The 21,646-nt window shown below is 36.3% G+C and overlaps 1 protein-coding gene across 1 annotated transcript in view; it reads right to left on the bottom strand.

Moving 5' to 3' along the window:
* The window catches only part of LDAH (lipid droplet associated hydrolase), a 118,794-nt gene that overhangs the window by 45,353 nt on the left and 51,795 nt on the right, over positions 1–21,646 (bottom strand). The window contains exon 4 of the mRNA XM_035560103.1: positions 20,484–20,653. Within this exon, the coding sequence (XP_035415996.1) occupies positions 20,484–20,653 (170 nt within the window). The remainder of the gene's footprint in view (positions 1–20,483; positions 20,654–21,646) is intronic.

Here is a 21,646-nt window from a genome sequence, read left to right as displayed (position 1 = left end):
TCCCAACTGAAGTCAGTTTACAGTCATAAACAGATATGCAGAAAATTTCAGATGAACTGAAATCAGTGTAGTAGAATCTTCTGCTTCCTGCTAATGATACAGAGGACCTAAAGCTTCAAATTCGGTGCTTCATGACACAGAACAAGGTGAGACCCTTCCACAAAACCACAGAATGGTTTGGTTGGAAGGGACCTTTAGGATCATCTCATTCCAACTCCCCAACCATGGTGGAAACAACACAGCATACTTTTCAGTTAGTATTTTGGGGGGAAGTAAATGCTATTGTAATGCAGTATCTTAGAAAGTGTTCTCCAAAAAGGCTCACTCATAGCACTGTATTGTTTCCAGCACTGAAAACACTGTGCAGATTTACTGATGTCACCTACCATGGCAATGTATAAAGACTGGAGTTTAGAATTTACTTCTGTAAAAGCTGCAGATACACAATAATTCCCAGGATCTGGTCTTGGATGTTTCAAACTTATTAAACCACTTCATATGACATGTACAGTATCTATAAAGTGTATGCCAAGACAAAAATGCATGTTAGCACCATCAACATCAGTGCGTGATGACTGTGACAGCACTGTGAAACTACACTGCTGCTCTGTGTTCTAGGCTACCCCTGACATTGAAGCAGATTAGCTATATCATAACTTCCACTGTCAAATACAGATAAACTTGTATAATGCTTTCCCATTACTTTTTAGTCAAGCAAAGTCTGCATTTGCACCAAATGACCTTGATGTTGGACTGCTTAGAAATCAGAAACATACTCTGCATATGCTCAGTGCTTGCAAATACGGTCTTCAAATTACAGATGCAGTAGAAGAAGAAAAGCTAGAAGAATTTCATAATGGCTGCCACTACCTTTCTTTTGTAGCTAGATTTCAGTTTCCAATGAATGTCAAACTGTCTCAGAATGCCAAACTGGCTTTCTGAGATCCAAACTGGTTATCTGCTTCAAGATAGTTAAGGCTGTTTTTCTGAGCATAAGTACAGAAAAAAAAAGCAAACAAATGCAAAAAAATAGGAAGAAGCAGTACAATAACGAGGTTTTGTAAAGCTAAATTTGGTATTTTAATTACTCAGCTCATGGAACAAACTCAAAACTACTGCTATCTTTAAATATGCCCAGGAAAAATAATTCAGAGCATGAACAAGTAGGAAAAAAGTTGGCAAGTAATGCAGCTGAAGGGACACATGAGGGATCGTGAAGAGCTGATGATTTGCAAGTTTGCAATATGATACAGTGAGGAAAGCAAGAGAGAGAGAAGCTTAGCAAGTTAACGTTACATATAGTGAGGAAGCACATCACAAATACCCGAGGAAGCTCTGTCTCCCTGGGAGACAAGTAAGATTGTATTCTGTGCTCTACATCCTAAAAAGAAAGGTTTCAACCAAAAGCCAGCCACGAATAAAGCCTAAAACCAATGAAGAGCTTTGATGATAATTTTTTCTAAAGGAAGTTATGTTTATGCAGAGGAATATGAATAACTTGGCAAAATGGGAGCAAAGAGGGAATGGAGTGGTGGAACATAACTACTGATTTTTAAGGGCTATAAATGTGAAGGATAAGAAAATATTTTGGGTGGGACTAGTGACATAAATAGATGTGATGGAAAGAAATAAAAAAAAAAATCAAATGCACCATGTTCTGAATTCACCTGACAACAGACTGTGCAGCCCACAGAGCAAACACATCAGGAAATGCATTTATGGTAAACAAAGTGCACCAACATGGCACTTACTTTTGACTTTCTACTTTGCCTTTTCAGGAGGGGAAAAAAAAACACAACACAAATGTTATTTGCAAAGGTTTTAACCCTTCTCAGAAAAATTCAGAATGAAACATGAAGTTGAGAACACTAGTGAAAATATTTCACTTTAATTAAAAGAATCATGTTAATGAAATGAACCGTTTTAAACACTCCGGCACAAGATGATCACTAAACCCAGTCCATAACCACTCTGCATTTCCTTGCTGTCTTGCAATAAGAAACCCTCTAACAACCAATGACAAATTTATGATGCTTTGGAAAAAGACCCAACCCTTCAAAACCCACGATATAGCACAGGATGAGAAGATGGCAGACTCACAGCACTATCACTGGCATGGGTCCCCCTTTCTGATATGGAAGTCATTAAATTAAAATATTCAGAAAATCCCAGGAATTTATTTTTTTTTTTAGCCACCAGAAAATGCTTCCAAAGAAAATCACAGAGATTAGTGCTGATGGAGAATTCCCTTCCTCCCATAATTTAGGTTCCTCATTATCCTCGTAGGCTTTCCCTCTACCTATTTCAGTCTGAATTCCTCTTTCTTGAACACGGTTGGCTAGAAATTACACTGCACAGTAGTATGAATGCTTTCCTGTCCTATAAACTGTATTATGCCAAGCTAAAATGCGGGTGAGTTCTCTCCGTGGTGACATGTCATTCATCTTCATAAAATCACTGATGGAAATCCTTAGCCCTCTACTGTGCACTTTGTTACTCCATTGAGAAAAGCAGGCTTTTCTTAAACCCCACCTGTGCAAATATGACTCACAAGATGTATAAGAAACAGCAAATACACAGAATACGAAGATACCATTTTTAAGTCTCTCTCCTGAACACCTAAACTTTTAATTCTTACAATATGTGTCTGAGAGATGAGGCTGCCTCCTCAAAGTGCTATGCTGACACGGCTGTCTTCACAGCCTTCTCCCTCTTGTTCCTTGGCCAGGTTGTCACTCAAAGGTCAAACTAGAGCCCCGTCAGCAAGAGCTGAGGCTGGGGAGAAGTAGTAGCCAAGCCCCAATCAATGTCTCCTCTAGAGATCTGCAAAGCAAAGCAACTTGAAATTCATAACATACTTTAACAAAACAATATTGCTTTCATATTGTATTGCATCACACCCTCGGCTCAGGTTGGCTGTGTGACAAGGGCTGTTTCCTGTTGGAGGGCTGTTTTCCGTTTATCTTAGTCTGATGTCAGGGATGTCTCTGCCTCTTGGCATCCGATGTACTCTCCTTTGTTCATACTTCATGTTTTTATAGATAAAATTACTTACGGTGTAGTCTAACAGATTGGAGTCTGAATTTAATTCATATACTGGATTTGAACAAAAGAGGCAAAATGAGAATTATCAGTGTGTGATAGAGACCACCCTTGTTTCTTTGGGACCACAGGTACAACCCTGTAGACCCCTTCTCACATCTATAAAACTTCATGACTATACGGACCTTAAGGGAGCTGGTCAATCTGTGTCAGACATCTCCAACGCTTTGAAATACAACAGAGAGATTTTAGAACTTCGGGGAATTTTGTTCTGAGAGCCTATTACTACAACAGGCTGGATTCAGTGTAACAGAAATTCAAACAACCATACAGTGGAATTTTTACCTCAGTCTATTTCTGTTTGGACATACACATAAAGCATTAACTATATGGATTCTTCAGGAAACAGTATACATACATATATCCATACATATATGTGTTGTTTCCAAATACTTCAACAGCATTAACATCCTTCAAGATAGAGAGTAATGAAAGGTACAGATGATGCTGATATTTGTTTTGTGCACTTGTGCATAATCTTCACACTTTCACAGTATTTTGCTGTGATACTAACTGAGGTAAAGCATAAAGACCTATTAACTGTTTCTCAAAGGAAAGATTAAACTGTTGTAAGGACAATGCTGTCCTTAGTGATATTAGACACATTCTTTTTTGTAAATTCCCAATTGAATATATATGAGCTGAACAACAATTAATGAAATTTAAGGGTAAACCTTCTTTTTGAGCATGTTGATTCATAATTTCCCAACCATCAAATTTCTTGTACCATCCTAAGTAGTGCAATGTAACACAACAGATTACAGCAAACTCACTTTTCCGTTTCCCCACCCTACAGACTCATTCACAAAGCCAAGTTTTTTCCTTACTTTTCATGACTTAATCAGAAAAATATTGTTAGAAACAACTTAAGGAGCATGCCCTGCTTTCATATTCTGTCCCTGGTATATTTTTTGCCTGAGGTACGTCACCATTTCTGGGAGAAGTTAGTCTAAGGCATTCTTTTAGCTGTAGCACAAACAACAGCCAAGAATAGCCATGCTATTCCTTACTAATGAAATGCAGGAGCAAAATGAATATACCAACGCACCTCGTAGGCACCTAACCTGTGTTGTACTTTTACAGACTATTCTGGAAAAAGAAGATGGGAATAATTTAAGGTATAAATAGATGCTAACTCTTAGCTGATGCTGCTCAATGGTAGGAAAACACACAAACTCAACTTTCCAGCTGATGGAAAATGTCAGAACTCCCCCACGCAAACAAACAGAAGTACAGCCAATTTGTTGGCTGCTGCAGAAATTATCCTCAACTCAGCAGTGCATCTAGTACTGTTTTATTTCTACTCTATGTAGCAAAAATAGAAGAATTTAGCAGGAAAAGCAATTAGTAGGATGTATTGAAATCAAAGTTAATCTATCTGCTCCACACCACTTTAAATATTGTTTTCTCCCAGTCTGTTGGTCTATTACTCTTTATATTCAACATATACAGTATTACAATAAAAATTACTATGCCTTCTTTCAACTTCTAAATTTGACCCATGGTGTTCAAATATATACAGTGCATACACTTTTCAAATGAATGAAAACTTAGGTTTATTTTTTTACTATTTGCTTTCAGATTCTACCTGATGATATAAATAGTAAGCAATATTCTCAGCTGTTTGAAATGCTCTACAGTGATCATACGGACTTCCAGGTCCTGGCACTGTCTTTACTTAACATACACTATTTTATTTAACATACACTATTCAATTTTATTTGAACTTTGTCTTAATACCTCAAGCCTCCAGTGCTTCCTGGCAGTTCCACCTGGATGGAAGCAAAATTCAAGGACCAGCATTTTTTTAATGAATTTGTATTTCAAACTGCTGTAGTCTTCAATGCAACGATGAACGCAGTGCTGGGTACAATGATCACATCCAAACGTATGTAGGCCTGAGTGTCATTTGCAGCAAGGTGAGGTGCGACTAAATTTATGCTTACTTTAAGGCCACTTTCCACTGACTTAGTATAAATTTGATTCTGGGCCCTATATAGTGGAATCCTGTGATTGAACTCATTGCACCAGCTGTATGAAGAGTCCTTTTAAGATGTGAATTGCAGTCAGGCTTCTACAGTATTAATTTGCATAATATTGGGAGTATACTAAAACCTGTTCTGCAAAGTTTAATAATGGAAGAACTAAAATGGCATGAAAATAACTCAAGAGTATATTTTTCAATAGCAAGAAAGTGAGGCATGGAAATCTTGACATTATGTAACTTCCGCTGCTAAATTAAGAAATTACCTTTGCCATCAGTGTAGCTGGTCACAAGCAGAATAACTGGAGAGGCAGAGCCCTAAAGGGCCCAACAGTCCAGTGAATACTACTGGTCCTATGTGAGTCCTCCTACTGTAAGGCCATGAGTGTGACCCTGGTCTTGTCAAAACCAGTGGCAAAATTTCCATCAATGTAATACGCCTTAATTCTGCCACCTTAAAAATTCTGATTATAGGATTTATTTATTTTATTAAATACGACTGTTCACAGCCTATATAGGTCTCACCACAGCCATGATATTCTCAGCCCAAGAGACTAAGATTCTCTCTATCTGTTCTTGTATAGACAGATGAAGACAAAGGCTGCCCTAAAACACTCACCATGATAGTTACAGAATACCTTCTTGGATTGAGAAGTAATTTAAGACCTTAGACAATTCTATTTTAAACCAATAAACTTTCAGTTGTATCTTGTTTTCTTGGTTGCAAGTTCCTCTCTCAAAATGTTGTTGGTATCTTCTCTAACACCTGCCTTCCACTGCTGAAACCTTTTTAATGACGGCAGGAGAGGGACCATCCATACTTCATCTTACAAGTGGTTCATGTCACAAGAAAATATGATCTGTTGTTTCACATTACTTGAAATATTTTCCAATAAGAAGTACTCCCAGAATTTTCCCAGCCAAAGTCCAGAATTCTGCTAAACATACAAAAGACAAGAACTCTGAAGTGTTCTCTACAAACACTACAAACCACTTCTCAACAGGTCAGCTCTACATACTGACCCATTTGCAAATTATTCAAAATATTAAATATATCAAATACACAGACTGTTTATTATATTTACATGTCTCTCAGAGCTGAAATGCAAATGAATACACTGAACTACAAATATTTGGGTAACTGAAGACTTGCCCAAAATGTTAAGAAAAAAGAAAAAAAAAGAAGAAGAGGAAAAAGCAAAAAGAAGAAGAAGAAGAAAAGAAAAAGAGAGAAAGAAAAAGAAGAAGAAAAGGAAAAAGAGAAAGAGAAAGAGAAAGAGAAAGAGAAAGAGAAAGAGAAAGAGAAAAAAAGAAAAAAAAAGGAAAAGAAAGAAAAAGAAAAAGAAAAAGAAAGAAAAAGAAAGAAAAAGAAAAAGAAAAAGAAAAAGAAAAAGAAAAAGAAAAAGAAAAAGAAAAAGAAAAAGAAAAAGAAAAAGAAAAAGAAAAAGAAAAAGAAAGAAAAGGAAAAAAAAAGAAAAAGAGAAAAAGCCTTTTTATGGGTTAAGGTAATAATGAGAAAACTGTTCTCCCAAAAAGCTGTATCTTATTGTTGGACAGAAAATAGTTTAATAGAGAAAATATTCATTGACATAGCAGTATTTTACATTGAGAATTAAGCCCCATCAAAGTGGGCAGTATCATTCCATCTACAAGGGAAGTGCCAAAGGAGACAGCCAAAATTTGCAACGGTGTGATAATACCAGCAGGGATGGATTTGTTGCTATTATGATTAAAGCATATAAACAGAAGAAGATTAGGAGGGGTGAGAGTGAAGAGAGAGGAAGAATAGTTTATTGGTTGGAAGAAGGGCAGGGAGAAGCTTATGTTGGAATGCAGTGTCACAGTTACACACCATAAAGCTTTCAGTTGCTCCCATTACATGAATGTCGGAGTGCAGCTGCCACTTTCCAGGAGAAATTCTTTCCATTTTCATGTTGGAAGTACAGGGTGGGATTATTTTTCAGTGTAGCACTCCCATGAGACCACTGCATTGCATCTGCAGGTACCCTTACAGTACATGGACCAGTAAATGTGATCCTTACAAATATGACCTGGGAAACTTACCACTTCTGATGAACCTTAAAGTGTGCAATGAAGAGATGGCTCAACACAAAGAAGGTATTAAGAATCAGATTCTCCTCTGTCTTGAACCAACAGTTCTCACAGCCATCCGTGTATACCCATACCTACTAATAAATCTCAATGACAGTGCATTTAAGGAAAAGTGGCTGAACAAGGTAAATGAGAAACCAGCCTTAAAACTATAATCTCATTTTGCTGATGAGAAAGGAAGGTCATGACTTTCCAACTGTGCCTCGACATCCTTGGACTTCTATTTTTAATACTCCACTTCCAACACTGAAGGGGTGTACATCACCACTCCCTGAAGTCAGGCCTCAGAAGGTATCCTGTCAACTCAAGCCTGTAGTCCTGCTTGGCCAGAAGGATTACTAGAGGGACAAGGAAAAACAAGGTAAGATTTAATACTGGAAGGAGTTCGGCCCATTATCATTTTAACCATCTTTAAGTTGCTTATTTAATGATGTACTGGGGAGTAAGAAGAGCAGACCAAGTCCTGACTTGCTAAACCAGTGAAAAACAGAAGTGAGACAGGAACTATAAGAAACAAAACAGAAAGCCCAACCTTCTGCTTTGTATTTTTGTGAATGGAAGAAAAGAAACTAGGTATATATTGGAGGTTCAAGATAGAACTCGCACCCCAATGTCTTGCCAAGGTATCAGGAAAAGAAGAGAGAGGAGGGAGTGAGGAAATCTCCCAGTCAGCTTGTTTTTCCATCCTTCCATTGACTTTCCCAGAACTGTAAGCATTTTAAATAATAAGGGAAATATACAAACTTCCTTCCTGTGCAATGCTACAGATTGCTGCACTCTTAATTATGATGATGAATGGAATAAGGGCAAGAATCTGCTAAAAGAGCAAACACACCATATCCAATTTATCATGCAAATAAAACTGGTCATCAGGTAAAAAAGGTCTTCGAAAAAACAACAAAAAGGGAATGTTGAGAGTATCCTTCAATTGCCAGTGCCAGTTAAAAAGTGTGAACTCCACCACCTGCCATTAAAGGTCACAATTCAAATTGTATTTATTCAGACCTGGTTTTTTGTACTTTTAATTTCAGTAAAATACACTTACAGTAGTCATAATGCTTTTTTAAAACAGAGAAGCAGAAACTCACTCTAATGTTTTCAAGAACAATTAGGACTTGGTGAATTCTACTTCTTACACAAAATTATGCTTCATTTTGGAATTTGAAATGGAGCAGAGTGTTCTTACAATTTTCCAGTGACTAGAAATGTTGTAATGAAGTTATTAGAACCATATTTTCATTAACATTAATTGAACTTTCTTATGGGACTCCAAAGGTAACAAGTTTATTAAATACATTTGTGGTTTCTGGATTTCCACTTAAATGTATATTTAACACTGAATTCCACACAAAAGGGCAAATTCCTTTTTTTTTTTTTTTTTAAATGTCACAGTTAAATAGCATTGTATCCAAACAATAGAAATCAAGGATTTCAAATATTTATAGACTGAAATAAATGGAAAAGGAATTGGACTTCTGTTACACTTAATTCTGAAGATAACCTCATTCAAAAGAGCACAGAGGGTGATTCTTGAGGAGAAATCTAGGGCTTGATTCATTCTCTAAACATAGGTGTAACAGTCACTAGACACATTCTCAGCTATATGAAAAGATCCATCTTGGCAATGGCAAAAATTCCCCTAAAATTATCAACAATAAAAGAAATACTAAAAAGACAGGAAAAGCAAACAAAATAAAACAAAACAAAATTATCCAGTCTTTATCTGAACTTAATTCAATATTATATTAGAAATTTCCTAAATGCAGTGAACGTGCACTCTAAGCTGTTTTTCACCCAGTTTGTGTCTGCAATGCCTTTCACACCTGGTCTACACTCTTCAAACAGGATGCACCATTCTCAATATAAAAGCTAAAGCAGAGGAACATGTTTTTCCGCTCAAGGCTTTAATACCTAAACTTCGCTGTAAACCACGGAGAATGAACAACTTAAGAATATGGCACAGTAGAAAATATTTTTAATTACTACACTGTCCATTCTAAGCATCCTCTTCTAAGTGGGAGAGCCAAGCCAAGCCCTCAACGGATTGAATAACTGTGTCACGTACAATGAAGTGCAAGAGTTGATGAAGCAGTTCAACTTCTTTGTTAAGAGCTTGGGATTGTAGGAGAAATTGCAGTTTAATATATATTTTCTAGGCATAAATATTGGTTATTAGACTTACTGGCCGTACTCACACCTGAACCGCATGTTTGTGAAGTCTGTGTTAAAAAACTCCACAAAGTCCTTTTACATGTTCCTTTCATGGATGATTCCTTAATGCCCTAATTGACTGTTTTTCCCCATTCTCTACTCAATTTTCAATCAAATAAAGTAAATTAAAGTACTGATTTCTAGCTTGATTGTCTTCTTTAAAAGAATACTAAATGCAGTACAAAACCAAAACAGATTCAAACTCTGTGCAACATATCTTGATACTGAGTTTTGATTGTTTGGTCCAACTCTCCAAAGATGAGGGCTCAGATTTTCAAGTACTATGCATCACATCTACAGCCAGAATTGTAAAAGATCTCACCACCCAGCTTAACAAGTCCTTTAGGAAACCTAGCTTTCAAAAGGGTTCTTTTGAAGACCTCTTTTGAAAACTTTTGCTATAAATACTAATTGTTTCTGAAATTCATTTCTTGCTGTGTTTATGATTCCCTGACTTTTACAGAATCATTTAACTTAGTTATTACGATATGAATCCAAATTTTCAGAGATTCAAAATAACAAGATTTTATGAACAAACGTGTAAAAATCCACTGTACTTAATAAATCCTGTTGTGCTGTTCACCATTCTAGCCATCTTTTTATTTTTAGTCCTTCATTTCCTCTTCATTTTCATGTTTTATTTTGGATTCTTGATGAATGATCACAGATTCTGGTTTTCAGTTTATTTTTAGTCCTTTTCTGTTTTTACATTTGGCTACTTTAGTATCTTTTAACTTCCAAGAAAAAATAATTTTTATAGGTGTATTTGAATTCTGACTACATACATCTGAAAAAAAATCAGATGTTTTATTAGCAATGATATAAACACACCAATAAAAAAATTCAAGTCTCTTCAAATTAAAATTATTACTTACGCTTCCCTACTTTGAAACATCACAGACAAAAATCTTAGTCATCACATTGTTTCTATATTCAACTGAGCAGTAAAGCAAATACACTAAGGACAGTGGCAGAAGTTGTAATTTTTCGTGAATATTATGAACAAAATATATTTTTCCTCAGAAAGTCCTGAGACCTTGTTTTTCCCTTTTTCTTATAGCCTTCTTATCACAGGCTTATGGTCTAAACAAGCTAATCTTAAAGCAATGTTATTATTGACTCTGAATCCTCACTCTTAAAAATGTGATCTATGTTAAAAAGAAACTTGTGTTCACAGACCAGACTAAGTAATTACATTCTGACAGATGTACTGCCACTGATTTTGTCAGACCTCTATTTTCATTGTACCAGAAATCAATTTTAATTAAATTCATATTTGTGCTTTTTATTATCACTCTACTATTTACCGGTCTCATTTGATCTTCAAGATTTCTGGACTGTAAATCTTCCTATTTAAGAAAAGTGCTGAACTATGCATATTCTAGTATTTCCTATAAAGTTCTAGGACTGAGCAAGTGATACCTACCTGCTTTACCCACTCAAAAAGCATATGAAGTATGGTCAACATTGTTCAGAAATGCATTATTTGTCTTCAGAATATATACAAGGCAGAATTAAGAATGAATGACATATATATGTCTAAATGCTCTCCTTGAAACCAAAATTGAGCTCTAACTACCACTTTATACCTCATCTTTTTAGTAGCCCTATTTCTGTTTTACATGAGGCATTTAGTAATCACATAGGACAAACTGTCAGTGTGTAGTCTTTGGTCTATATTCAGTAGATACAAAAACGAGTGGATTTATCCATCAGTTTTGTTTGGTGTAGATCCACTTTTTTCTGTTCTTAGACAGCCACGTTGCAATCTTTAATCCTTTTGTTTTCTAAACTGAGTTTCTATGTTTACACCTTTTGGTCCAATACTGAACTCAGCCAGGCAAATCCAGGACTCAACTGCTTACTTCCAGGTGTTGACAGCATGATGAACTACGGCTTCCATTTGTGGTTAATGTGAGATGAGCTATGGTGTGCTAACACAGTGTAACAGAAATATGGCAGAATACATTAGTGAGCAAAATAAAACAACCAAATCACTGCGAGGTTAATTTCAAAAAGCTTTCTTTGGACCAGAACATCAGGCATGAGCTTTGGCCAAGTAGGCTGACAAGCACCATAAGCCTAATCTAAACTTCCATTCATGCTTTTTTGGTATACTCCATGATTCAGTTTAGAGGTTAAGATATCAACAGCTAAGACACATAAGATCTTGAAAAGTGGCATAGTACAACAGGTGATACTTCATAACATGAAACTCTAAAAGTTCTACACATTTCTAATCCTAAGGGTTTGTGTTGCCAAAACATCCAGACTTTTATCATCATATCTTGGTCACTTGATTTCTCAGCATTGAATGTTTCTTGCTTGCTACCTCTACAGCTATAATCAAGAACAAGTCTAGGTTGCAGACAGAGCAGATGTACCAAGTAGAGCCCTGTGGAAATGTCTTTTACTTTTTTGAGGTGTTCCTACCTTATAGTGAGCAATACTGAATTTCCGTCAGGAGCATGGGCAGCCTGTTGTTCTGAGGCCCACTGCAAGGAGCTGCATGGCTAAGCAGAATTACTGAAGACTGAGAGGGAAGAAATCTCCTGCTCTATTTGAGAGACTGGGGATACACCTCAGACTTTGAGCAATTCCCTCTTTGAAGAAGAGACAAATGAAAAATTCAGATAATAGTAGAGAGAACGGATTAAAAAGCTGAATCATAGAATCACAGAATCATTTAGGTTGGAAAAGACCCTGAAGGTCATCAAGTCCAACCACCATCCCAACACTACCATGTCCACCACTAAACCATATTCCTAAGTGCCACATCCACAAGGTTTCTGCAAAATTAAAAGACAAAAACTTGGAAATTTCTCCAGAAGCAGGTATATCGAGTTACTCAATAATTCTCTCTGGAAACAGTCACAGAGGACAAGCCCAGAAACAGCAGCCAAGTGTGGGACTAGCTAAAAAGGAAACGCTTTTTGTTTTTGAAAGTCTCTGACCAACTTTTTTGCCATAAATGAAACTTTCTATCTTTTTATTTTTATTTTTTTTAACAACTTTAAAGCATAAGCCCTGTCATCTCATTTTAGAGGGAAGTGGATAGTTAGGCAGATTGTTAGATAATGGGGACTTACACACTGTTAACCACAACATATTTGGTCAATGTCAGAATCAGAAGTTGGTACCACGTGCAATAGATTACCCAATGTACGAATAACAGCTAATTTCTCTGCTTACGACATGAAAGCAGAAAACAGAAAACCAGGCAGACAGAATGCAGTAATGTTCAGGTATCTTCAGAGCACGACAGAAGACTATGTTCAAATTGTTGATCACATTTCAGTTCCTGATAGGTTTAGTTACTTGCTGATAACTGATAGATCATGCTGCTTTGGCTTTGAAGCCATTTTTTCTTGACAAAAATGGTATTATTAGTGTGGGGAAAGATGTATATCTCTCCCTGGTGAAAGGAAAACACAAAAGCTTTGACTCCTTTTTTTAATTTGCCCTAGGGTATTTTTACATCTGTAGATGCACCACATTTTATTTCTCCTTACATTTTAAGTTTCCTAAATTTTTGGTATTCACATTCTTTTACCCTCTAAACTGACAAGTGGATTGTTTGTGAAGGGAAGAGCCATTACAGGCCGACATTCATTGCATGTGGCAATCTCCATGCTGCTGGTTCCTAGGCACAACAAAGGCTTCCAGTGAGAGTTACACAACAAATCCTGTCTGCCTGTTGATTGCTCCATTTTCTTCGAGTTTACATTTTTTAAAGCTTTTTTTTGGCGGGGAGAGGTAGAAAAGAATATGACTGGGACCTTTAGGATTACAGTCTGTCATCAAGCCAGTGAAAATAATGATTGCTCGTGGTCTCCTGGGTGAGCTGACACTCAACCCCATTACACAGTTATCAGCTTTTCACTGATGGGGTCCTGAAGTTTTGTCAAGCTTTTGAATTCAGGCTGGTGGGCTTTTAATTGTTTCAGACGAAGAGTCAGTATGTCTCTAATGAATTTTTCTTTGCAATGGACTCACCCACTCATTGCTCTTTGATTTCCAACCCCCCACCCCAAAAAGAGAAGGTTTTATATTTGTCTTAGGTTTTCATATGAAGATTGTTTTCCTTTTTTTCCTTTTTTTAAATCTATCAAGATTTTTTCTAGAAACTCCCTTGATGCTTCAAAGATACAGTGTCTTATTTATTTTATTTCGTCAGGTTTAATAAATCATCTGCAGTACTTCTTGTTTTTTTCCATATAACAGGGCTGCATAATGCTAGCATATGCACGAAGTTCATATTGCTTGCTTTACTGGCTATTCCAGTAGATTTAATGATATTGCCTGAGGCCTCACTGAAAGAATATACTCCTCCGAACTTTGTCATCTGTTGCAAGGTGGATTATGCAGCCTCTGCAATGTGTACATTGTCAACTAAAGCATATTTTAGTCTAATTGCTGGCTCAGACCACCTGTGTTCCTTGCATATGCTCCCAAAGGCTTGCTATCTATCAAGAACTGATAGAGAAGTGCCAAATATATATGTTACAGAAACAGTCTAATTCAGTGACCAACTGAAGACATCCATAAAGTTAAATTAACACATATCTCACTGAAGGCAGCTGAACTTAGATTCATGATTAAATCTGTGCAATGTCTCCATCATTTTTTTACTCACTCAACACTTAAAGGTGGATGAAGATGGGTATATATCAGCCAGTGCTGTTTGCTTATTTTTTTTTAACATACAGCTCATTTATCTGGAATGGATACTGAAGGAAAAGTAATATATATATCAGACTCAGTATAGTTTTCCATTATGGCCTAGAAATGTGCAGCTCTCTTCAAAAGATGTGTATTTATTTGAAACATGTACCTATTTACTTGTGAGGTCTGCTAAGTATAGCCACGTATTTTCTTCCTGCATAATAATTTTGTCAGTATTGTCATTGTAATTTGGTTACTCTTTTACCCATTTTCTTTTCTATGCTTTCTGCATTTCATCATTTCAGCCTGCAAGTCACATAAAATTCATATAAAAATAGAGTTTCTCCAGATCATGATCCCTACTGCTAGACACAATTACATATCCATATCCCACCTATCACTGCAATCCATTAAGGAACTAAGAGCGAACAGTTCTCAGCCAGGACAAGTCAAAAGAAAGCTTTTACAAACCAAGGACATTTCTTCATGTTTCTGCTGTGCTACTGGTGACACCACACACTGGCACACAGGCCTACAAAGCATAATCCTCTCTGTATGAGAGAAGACAACATCTCTTCAAGAGACTTCTTGCTAATTTTCTGTTTTATGAAGCCTCACTTTATTTGAGATAAAGTTATTTTTGTAAGAGAGTATTAAAGGTGGTAAAAATGCATTTATTCATTAAGCATGTTTTAAACTTCATAACTGTGAGCCAGATCATAAGAAGTGAATTTGCCTAGACAACAGCTACACATACTAACTTTGTTAGAAAGTACTGTGACATGTAATTTAAATAATCAACATTTGAACTTGATGCAGCTATGTTAAATAAAACCTTCAAAGATGTCAACAAAATTTGTATCCCTGTTTAACTTGTCTGCTTTTAGGTTTTCATTTTCCTTCTATTTCCAAAACTCACTATAACTTCTAAGCACTTCAGAATCTGCTGAATTAGTGTCCTTTCAGAGATATTTTCTGTCATGATAGCACTACCAGTCTTCTATTTACATATATAGGTTCTAGTCTCAGTGAAACAGAAATTGAACAAATGGCATTGCCTTAATTCAGTCTTTCCTTCATCCATTCATGCTGCTGAAAAGATTCTCTTATTATTTCAAAGGTCAGATGTGTTTAGCAGTTCCTGCACTGTTAATAGCTCTAGCAGTTCCCGCACTGTTAATAAATCTCCCTCTTTTAATCTCACAGTCCCTGTGGATTTCCAGTAATTCTATACTAAAGAATTTTGTTTTCTTGTAGAAATACCAGTGTTTAAAATCATGGTGACTTTTTTCTTTCCTGTCATTATGAAAGTGCTTCCCAAATTCATAACCAAGCTTTCAACACAACTGAAACTAAACTATTATCTTAACGGGTCGCTGGACTGAATTTTGTATCATAATAAATCTCTTAGCAGAGGAATTCTGACATGTTTCTCTCTGTCATGGCCTAATCCTGCTTTCACTGAAGTTAGGGGGAGCTTTCCAAATACTTCAACAGAAAGGAGCTACGTGTTAACCAGAGATAGAAGAAATTTTAATTCTATTTGAGGCAGAAAGATGTAGGGGTGAGAGAATCTCCTATTTGTCCAGATGAGATTTTGAATCATTACAAACAATTTACATACTCCTTCCTCCCTCCCCATATGTAACTGCTCTCATCACACAAAAACATCTGAACAAGCAAGCGTGATCTCTTTTGCTATGATGGCAAAATATGCACTTACCAATAGTGGCAAAATAAAATTCTTTCACTGTCTGGCTCAGCTCTTGGGACAACCAAAAGCTCTAGCAAAGAGAAAAATAAGACACCTCTTCGTAGCTTCCGTCTTCAGGAAACTGTATTTCAAAAAGATGATCTCTGCCAATAATCTTTGGAAAAGCTTTGATAGCTTACAGAATTGATGTTGACCAAGAGACTTGGTATATAGTAAGCATGAGTAAAGGATATTAAAATATGGAAATAGTCCAGAATAGCTCCATGTGTGAACACATTTGTCCAGAATGAACCTAGAACACATTAAAAACCACTATCTTAATGTATATTGAAAACAGATTAAGCTGTTTCAGAAAAAGACAGTTCAGAATCATATTTTTTGCTTTAAACTTCCTGTTCTATCTTACTGAAAAATATTTTTTATGGATGTTCGCATGTTGAGAGAGAGTCAATATGAAGATTTTTTTACATTAGTCTATATATTTTCTTTCCTTTCTTCTGTAAGTGAATAATTATTGCATTTTATGTAGCATACAAATATACAGTGCAATGCAAACTATCTTCTTTCATTGCCGTTTTTCACTGCTTTGATAAAGCTTCTTTTAAAACAAACTTTTAAAAAATGTACAGATAATTTCTCACACGTGCTGAAAAAAAAAAATCCCTGGCTAAGAGATGGCAAAGACTGTTTTTGAAATTTAATTTCCCTTTCAATGTCGCTATCAGAAGGGTTACATGATGTCTTCTCCCACTAAGATGTGTTACATAGGGCTGCAGGTAATTGGGAAGAAGCAGACTTCTAGACAAAAGGGAGGGAAAAAAGCTAACAGAGTAGTGACATCTGCCATTCTGTTGTGCACCTGTAGGCCATCAATGTTTCCAAGCAAGCTGCTCACAACAGATGGAACACGGCCTTTTGGTTCAGGCATGAAACCAGAAAATGAGGACTACATATGTCAAACTAAAGGTGTGATCTAGGGGAGCACACAGGCTAATAAAAGACCCAATTGCTAACAGTGCATTCAACTTTGGAATGATCACAAGAACTAGTCCAGTATTAGCTAAATTTTAAAAATAATGATAAAATACATTTCTAACTTTTTGTAACATCAGAAGTTACAACATGTTTTATAGATGACAGCGCCATCTCTTTTTTATATAAATATTTTGAAAAAGAAAGAAAGAAAGCTACCAGGCACATATAGGAGTATCACCTAAAATACCTATATTCAATAATGCTCCAACAAAATGTTTTCCATTGAGGTCATTAGATCTCACTGATAATATCAATAATGGGTGAGAAAAACATATTTATATGAATTAGAAACTGGCTAAGCGGGCAGAAGTAGTGCAAAATATTAACCTGCTCTGGCTGGCCCTGCTGGAGCAGGGGTCGGACCAGATGGACCCAGAGGCCCCTTTCAACCTCAGCCATTTTGTGATTCTGTGATATGTTGTTAGCTATTATTTATAAGATCAGCCAAGTCCTAGCAATTCCCAATATTCTTTGGCATCACTGAGACATAGCAGCAAAGAATGGTTTTGAATAATATATTTCAGAAATTTTATTTGCTTAAATTGACACATACTCAGAGGGTTTAAACACTTTCTTTTCAGTGAGTTTTAAAGGAAGAGCAATGTTTACATTGTATGATGGTTTCATTTATTATTAAGTGTTAATTCGCTACCGCAAAGATGCTGGCATTTCAATAGCATCATCCCTAATAGAAGACGAATGCTGTAACAGAATGAATTTCATTAGCAAGGAAATGTGTCAATCTTTTGATTAAATTAACAAAGTGAATACTTTAGGAAACAGTAGTGTCATCAGCAAAGCACAAGGAAACAGTCAAAGTAAGGATTTGTATTTTAGAAGAGAATGCCTGGAGGATGTAGAGTATTTATGAGTTAGGCTCAAGCTTCAACAACTGAGAAAATCATTTTGTCAGTCACTTTCACTTTTCAGTTCTGCTATCTGAATGAAGAAGATTATAAGGTTAAGACCAAATATCAAATAAGTTGCAGAGTACATTATTGCATTTTTCCATCTCCAAAGAGTAAGGATGATTAACACTTTTCTTTCCCTGTCAGAAAAATTTAGAAAAGCCTGAAAAACTCTGGATGATCCATTTTCCACAAAGAGCTGAATCTTCAAAGATTTGATGCCCACCATGGTAATAGAGAAGTGTCCATGGTTTCATGTATACCAGCAAATAAAACAACCAGGAGCTATTCCCTGCTCCTGAGACTGAACAGGATGGCATGGGATGGTTTGTCACGACATGGCTGAACTCCCCCCACCTAAAAACAGGCTGTTTGCATCCACGCTAACTACTGGGAATGGTCCCAGTATTCTGTCAGGCCCAGACCCGTGCCAGGGTGCGGCCTGCGAGTTGCTGGCTGCTCAGGGCCAAAAGTCTCCTAGGGCATGGTCCAAGCGGGACACGGCAGAACTGGCTGTTTCCCAGTGCTCAAACCATGCAGCAGCTCCATTTAGTTACAAGCACAGATGTAACCTGTGTTGCACTTTTCTACTAATTAGGCTTAATTAACAGCATTTATCTGAGACAATAACTTTAAGTTAAGGAGGCTCCTGAAGAAACCATTAACAGAAGCTGCCCTGAGAGTCAAAAGGAAACTGGGGCTGGGCTCCAAAATCAAATTCATCCCAGGGGTAAATTGGCAATTCCTGTTTAAACTCTCTTTTAATAAAAGAAAGCACTATTTCATAGAAACATAGCAAAGAAAATTTAAAAAAATAACAATACCCCATTAACCTGCAGAGCATAGGGGCCCCATTCAAAAATGACAGCTGAAGAGCCACCAAGAAGGACAGAAGAGGAGGCAATACTTCATCTTTTTCATGCCTGCTAGCTTAAGCTCATCAGGTTCCCTCATCATTGCACAGGAGAGGGAAAATCTAGTCTACGTTTGGCTGGATTATCAAAGGATATTATTTAAACTGGGTAACCAAAATCAAGCCTGCTAAACGTACGTTCCAAATACAAACGTTTACTGAGTTATTTGAACACCAAATACAACACATTAACCTCTAGCTCAGAATAATAAACTGTAAGCAATCAAAGGCTTTTAGAAGCAGAGAATTTAAGACCAAAACCAAAACTCATATTATAAAAGAATATCACATAAGAACTACGCAAAAATAAAATCAAATGATCTAGCTACTAAAATACACATATGTGCTCAAAATCTTGTGGGAATCAAATATTCCAGTAAAAATAAAGGGAGAGATGGAAACACAAGTTTCTTATTATCACACTTCATATGTTATAAAACCTAACAGTTAACTTATTTTTGGCAAAGGGACAAAGGTTGCACAACACTCTGGCTTACACAAATATTTTCTATTGTTAAATGCATCTTAAATGTAGCTTGTCATATATTAACTTTACACACACAGTGCACCATGCAGTCTAAGTGTGTCCCAAAGATACCTAAGCTTCGAAACATTGATAAATATCAAGCTGCCAATATCCAGTGGGTCAGGTGTAAAAAAATTGCTCAACAATTCATAGTTTAATTGAAACCAGATAAAACCCTTCGTGTCATAAGGACTGGACAGATGTTGACCAAAGAAAAGTTGATATTTTTGGACAAATTACTGCATATGATGTTTTCTAGAACACTCCCTCTTGAAAAGATAAGACAGTAATAAAAGTTCTCCCTCCCCCGCAAGAAAAGCATGTTTATAATCACTAAGTGAAATAGGTTTGGGGAAATCTATCAGGTTAACCACATGTTTCACTTTTTTAGTTGCTGTTTTCTTTAAAGGAAAAAAAAAGTTAGACGTGCTATGGAAATAGTTATGAAGAAGTGGAAGAACCTACTCACGCATATATTAAATACAGACTGTACATTAACACTGCACTTCATTCCACTGAAGAGCGTATGATGTAAAGGAAGAGGTAATGATTTAGCAAGAGCGAACACTTAAATACAAATATATTCAGTATTCTTCATTCATTATCCACTAGGAAAGTGAGTTATTGCTGAGCACTAACAGTTTGCTATTTGCGAGCTGTGAGAACTGTCCTGCCTTTACCTTGCAACTGCTTCACAGTGACAAAGAAAAGTGTTTAGATACACAATGACAAGAACATGCAGTAACACCTCCTGTTCTTGTCAAGTTACACAAACCAAGGCTGAGCTGCAGAAGCAGTGATATTTGCATATGTATTCAATTTTAAAAACAAAGTACTTTACAGCAGTACTCATTACAATTTGTATTATTATTCTCTTCCATACATTTCCCCATCTAGAATTAGCAATCTGCTTGCCTTGAGGTAAGAAGCTACTATTAAAATCATAACCAGTCTTCATTTTTGGTGTAATAACATAATGTAATTACCAGGTATCTAGTACCTGTTTATAAATTATTTAAAGATGAAAAGACAAGTCCTAAAGATATTTATCACCATTACTAATCATTTATATATTACATGGGCATTTAGAGGTCCAAATTAAAAATAAGACCTTTATTTTACACCAAAATACTTAATTATATTTTATTAGGCTTAGTCATTAATGTTTTTATTTCATTTTAGTAAGAACTAGGATTAAAAGCTTATTTACAGCAAAATATAACTTTCATAGGAAAGGTATGGAGTCACCCATAGGCTAAGCATGTGCCCTGCTTTGCTAATAATACAACTCCCATTCTGTAATGTCGATGTACCTGAAGTTCTGATGCTCGCTTCATCATCTCCAGTGTGATGTAGCAACCAATAGAATGAGCGATCAGTACCAGCTTTATATCTTTTGATACGTTCTTTTTGATGAAGTTCAGCTTATGTTCTACTTGTCCGTTGAGTCCAAAAACATCCTCCAGTTCCTTAATATCTGTGTCTGAAACATAAGAGAAAAAAAACAACTTTGTTTTAATAGTGGAAGTGTCAGGTATCTCATTTTTCTTCACTTCTTTGGAAAACTCTGAAATAAATAAAATTTTTAATAAAAAAAATAATGTCAAGTTAACACAGGTGGTAAATATAGACTGTTGATAGATGTGTATGGGATATGAAGACATATAAACTGGGCAACTAGGGAAGGATACAGAAATACATGGAGCTTGATGGTCCATCATCTAGCATTGTGCTCCCTTTCTTTCAGTACAAGACCAACCTCAAGGCATTGGATCAGCTTAAATCAATCCAACTTCATATTGCAAGATCGGGACCTAAACCAATACTGCCCAGGAACAAGAATCCCTTCACTCAAGACAAACTATGTTATCATGCACTGAAGATCTTCAGATATGCAAAATCTCCTGTCTTAAAACAAATATACAGAAAAAAGTCCCATAGAATGAGGAAAAATATGAAATGCTATGTGCCAAAATAGAGCACTAGCACTTACATGAACTACATGTATTAAGGCAGGTTCCTATCATTATCAATCCAGCTACAAAGAGAAAGATCATGTTATAGTTTCAGGGTTCCAGGTTATTTTGAAAATTCATTAATGTTTTGTCAGGGACCTCCTAAAAGAGCTTGGGCAATCACTTAGGATGAGAACTTCACCACTTGCTTCCTGGCCAGCCAGCAAGACCAGGATAATCTCGTGCCTGTAACAATTTGCAGCAATTAGGGCATGGTTAGCACTTGCTCATGAGATGTGAAAGTTCTCAAAAGTTCTAAGTCTAAGGGGACTCACAGGTCTTTCATCTGCTAGAAGAGTACTCTACACACTAAACTGAAAGGTACATTAAAATACACCACTTCAGTTTAAGTTATTGTACAGAACAGAATGCAAGAAGAAAATAGTGAAAAAAAGAATGAAAAATGAAAGGCAGAAAGCATGAAGGAACATTGAATCATAGAATATCCTGAGTTGGACGGG

Source organism: Cygnus atratus, chromosome 3, assembly GCF_013377495.2.
Source record: "Cygnus atratus isolate AKBS03 ecotype Queensland, Australia chromosome 3, CAtr_DNAZoo_HiC_assembly, whole genome shotgun sequence".
In the NCBI taxonomy this organism is placed as follows: Eukaryota; Metazoa; Chordata; class Aves; order Anseriformes; family Anatidae; genus Cygnus; species Cygnus atratus.
The sequence above is the reverse complement of the archived record's forward strand: the minus strand, read 5'-3'. Positions and strand labels throughout refer to the sequence as shown.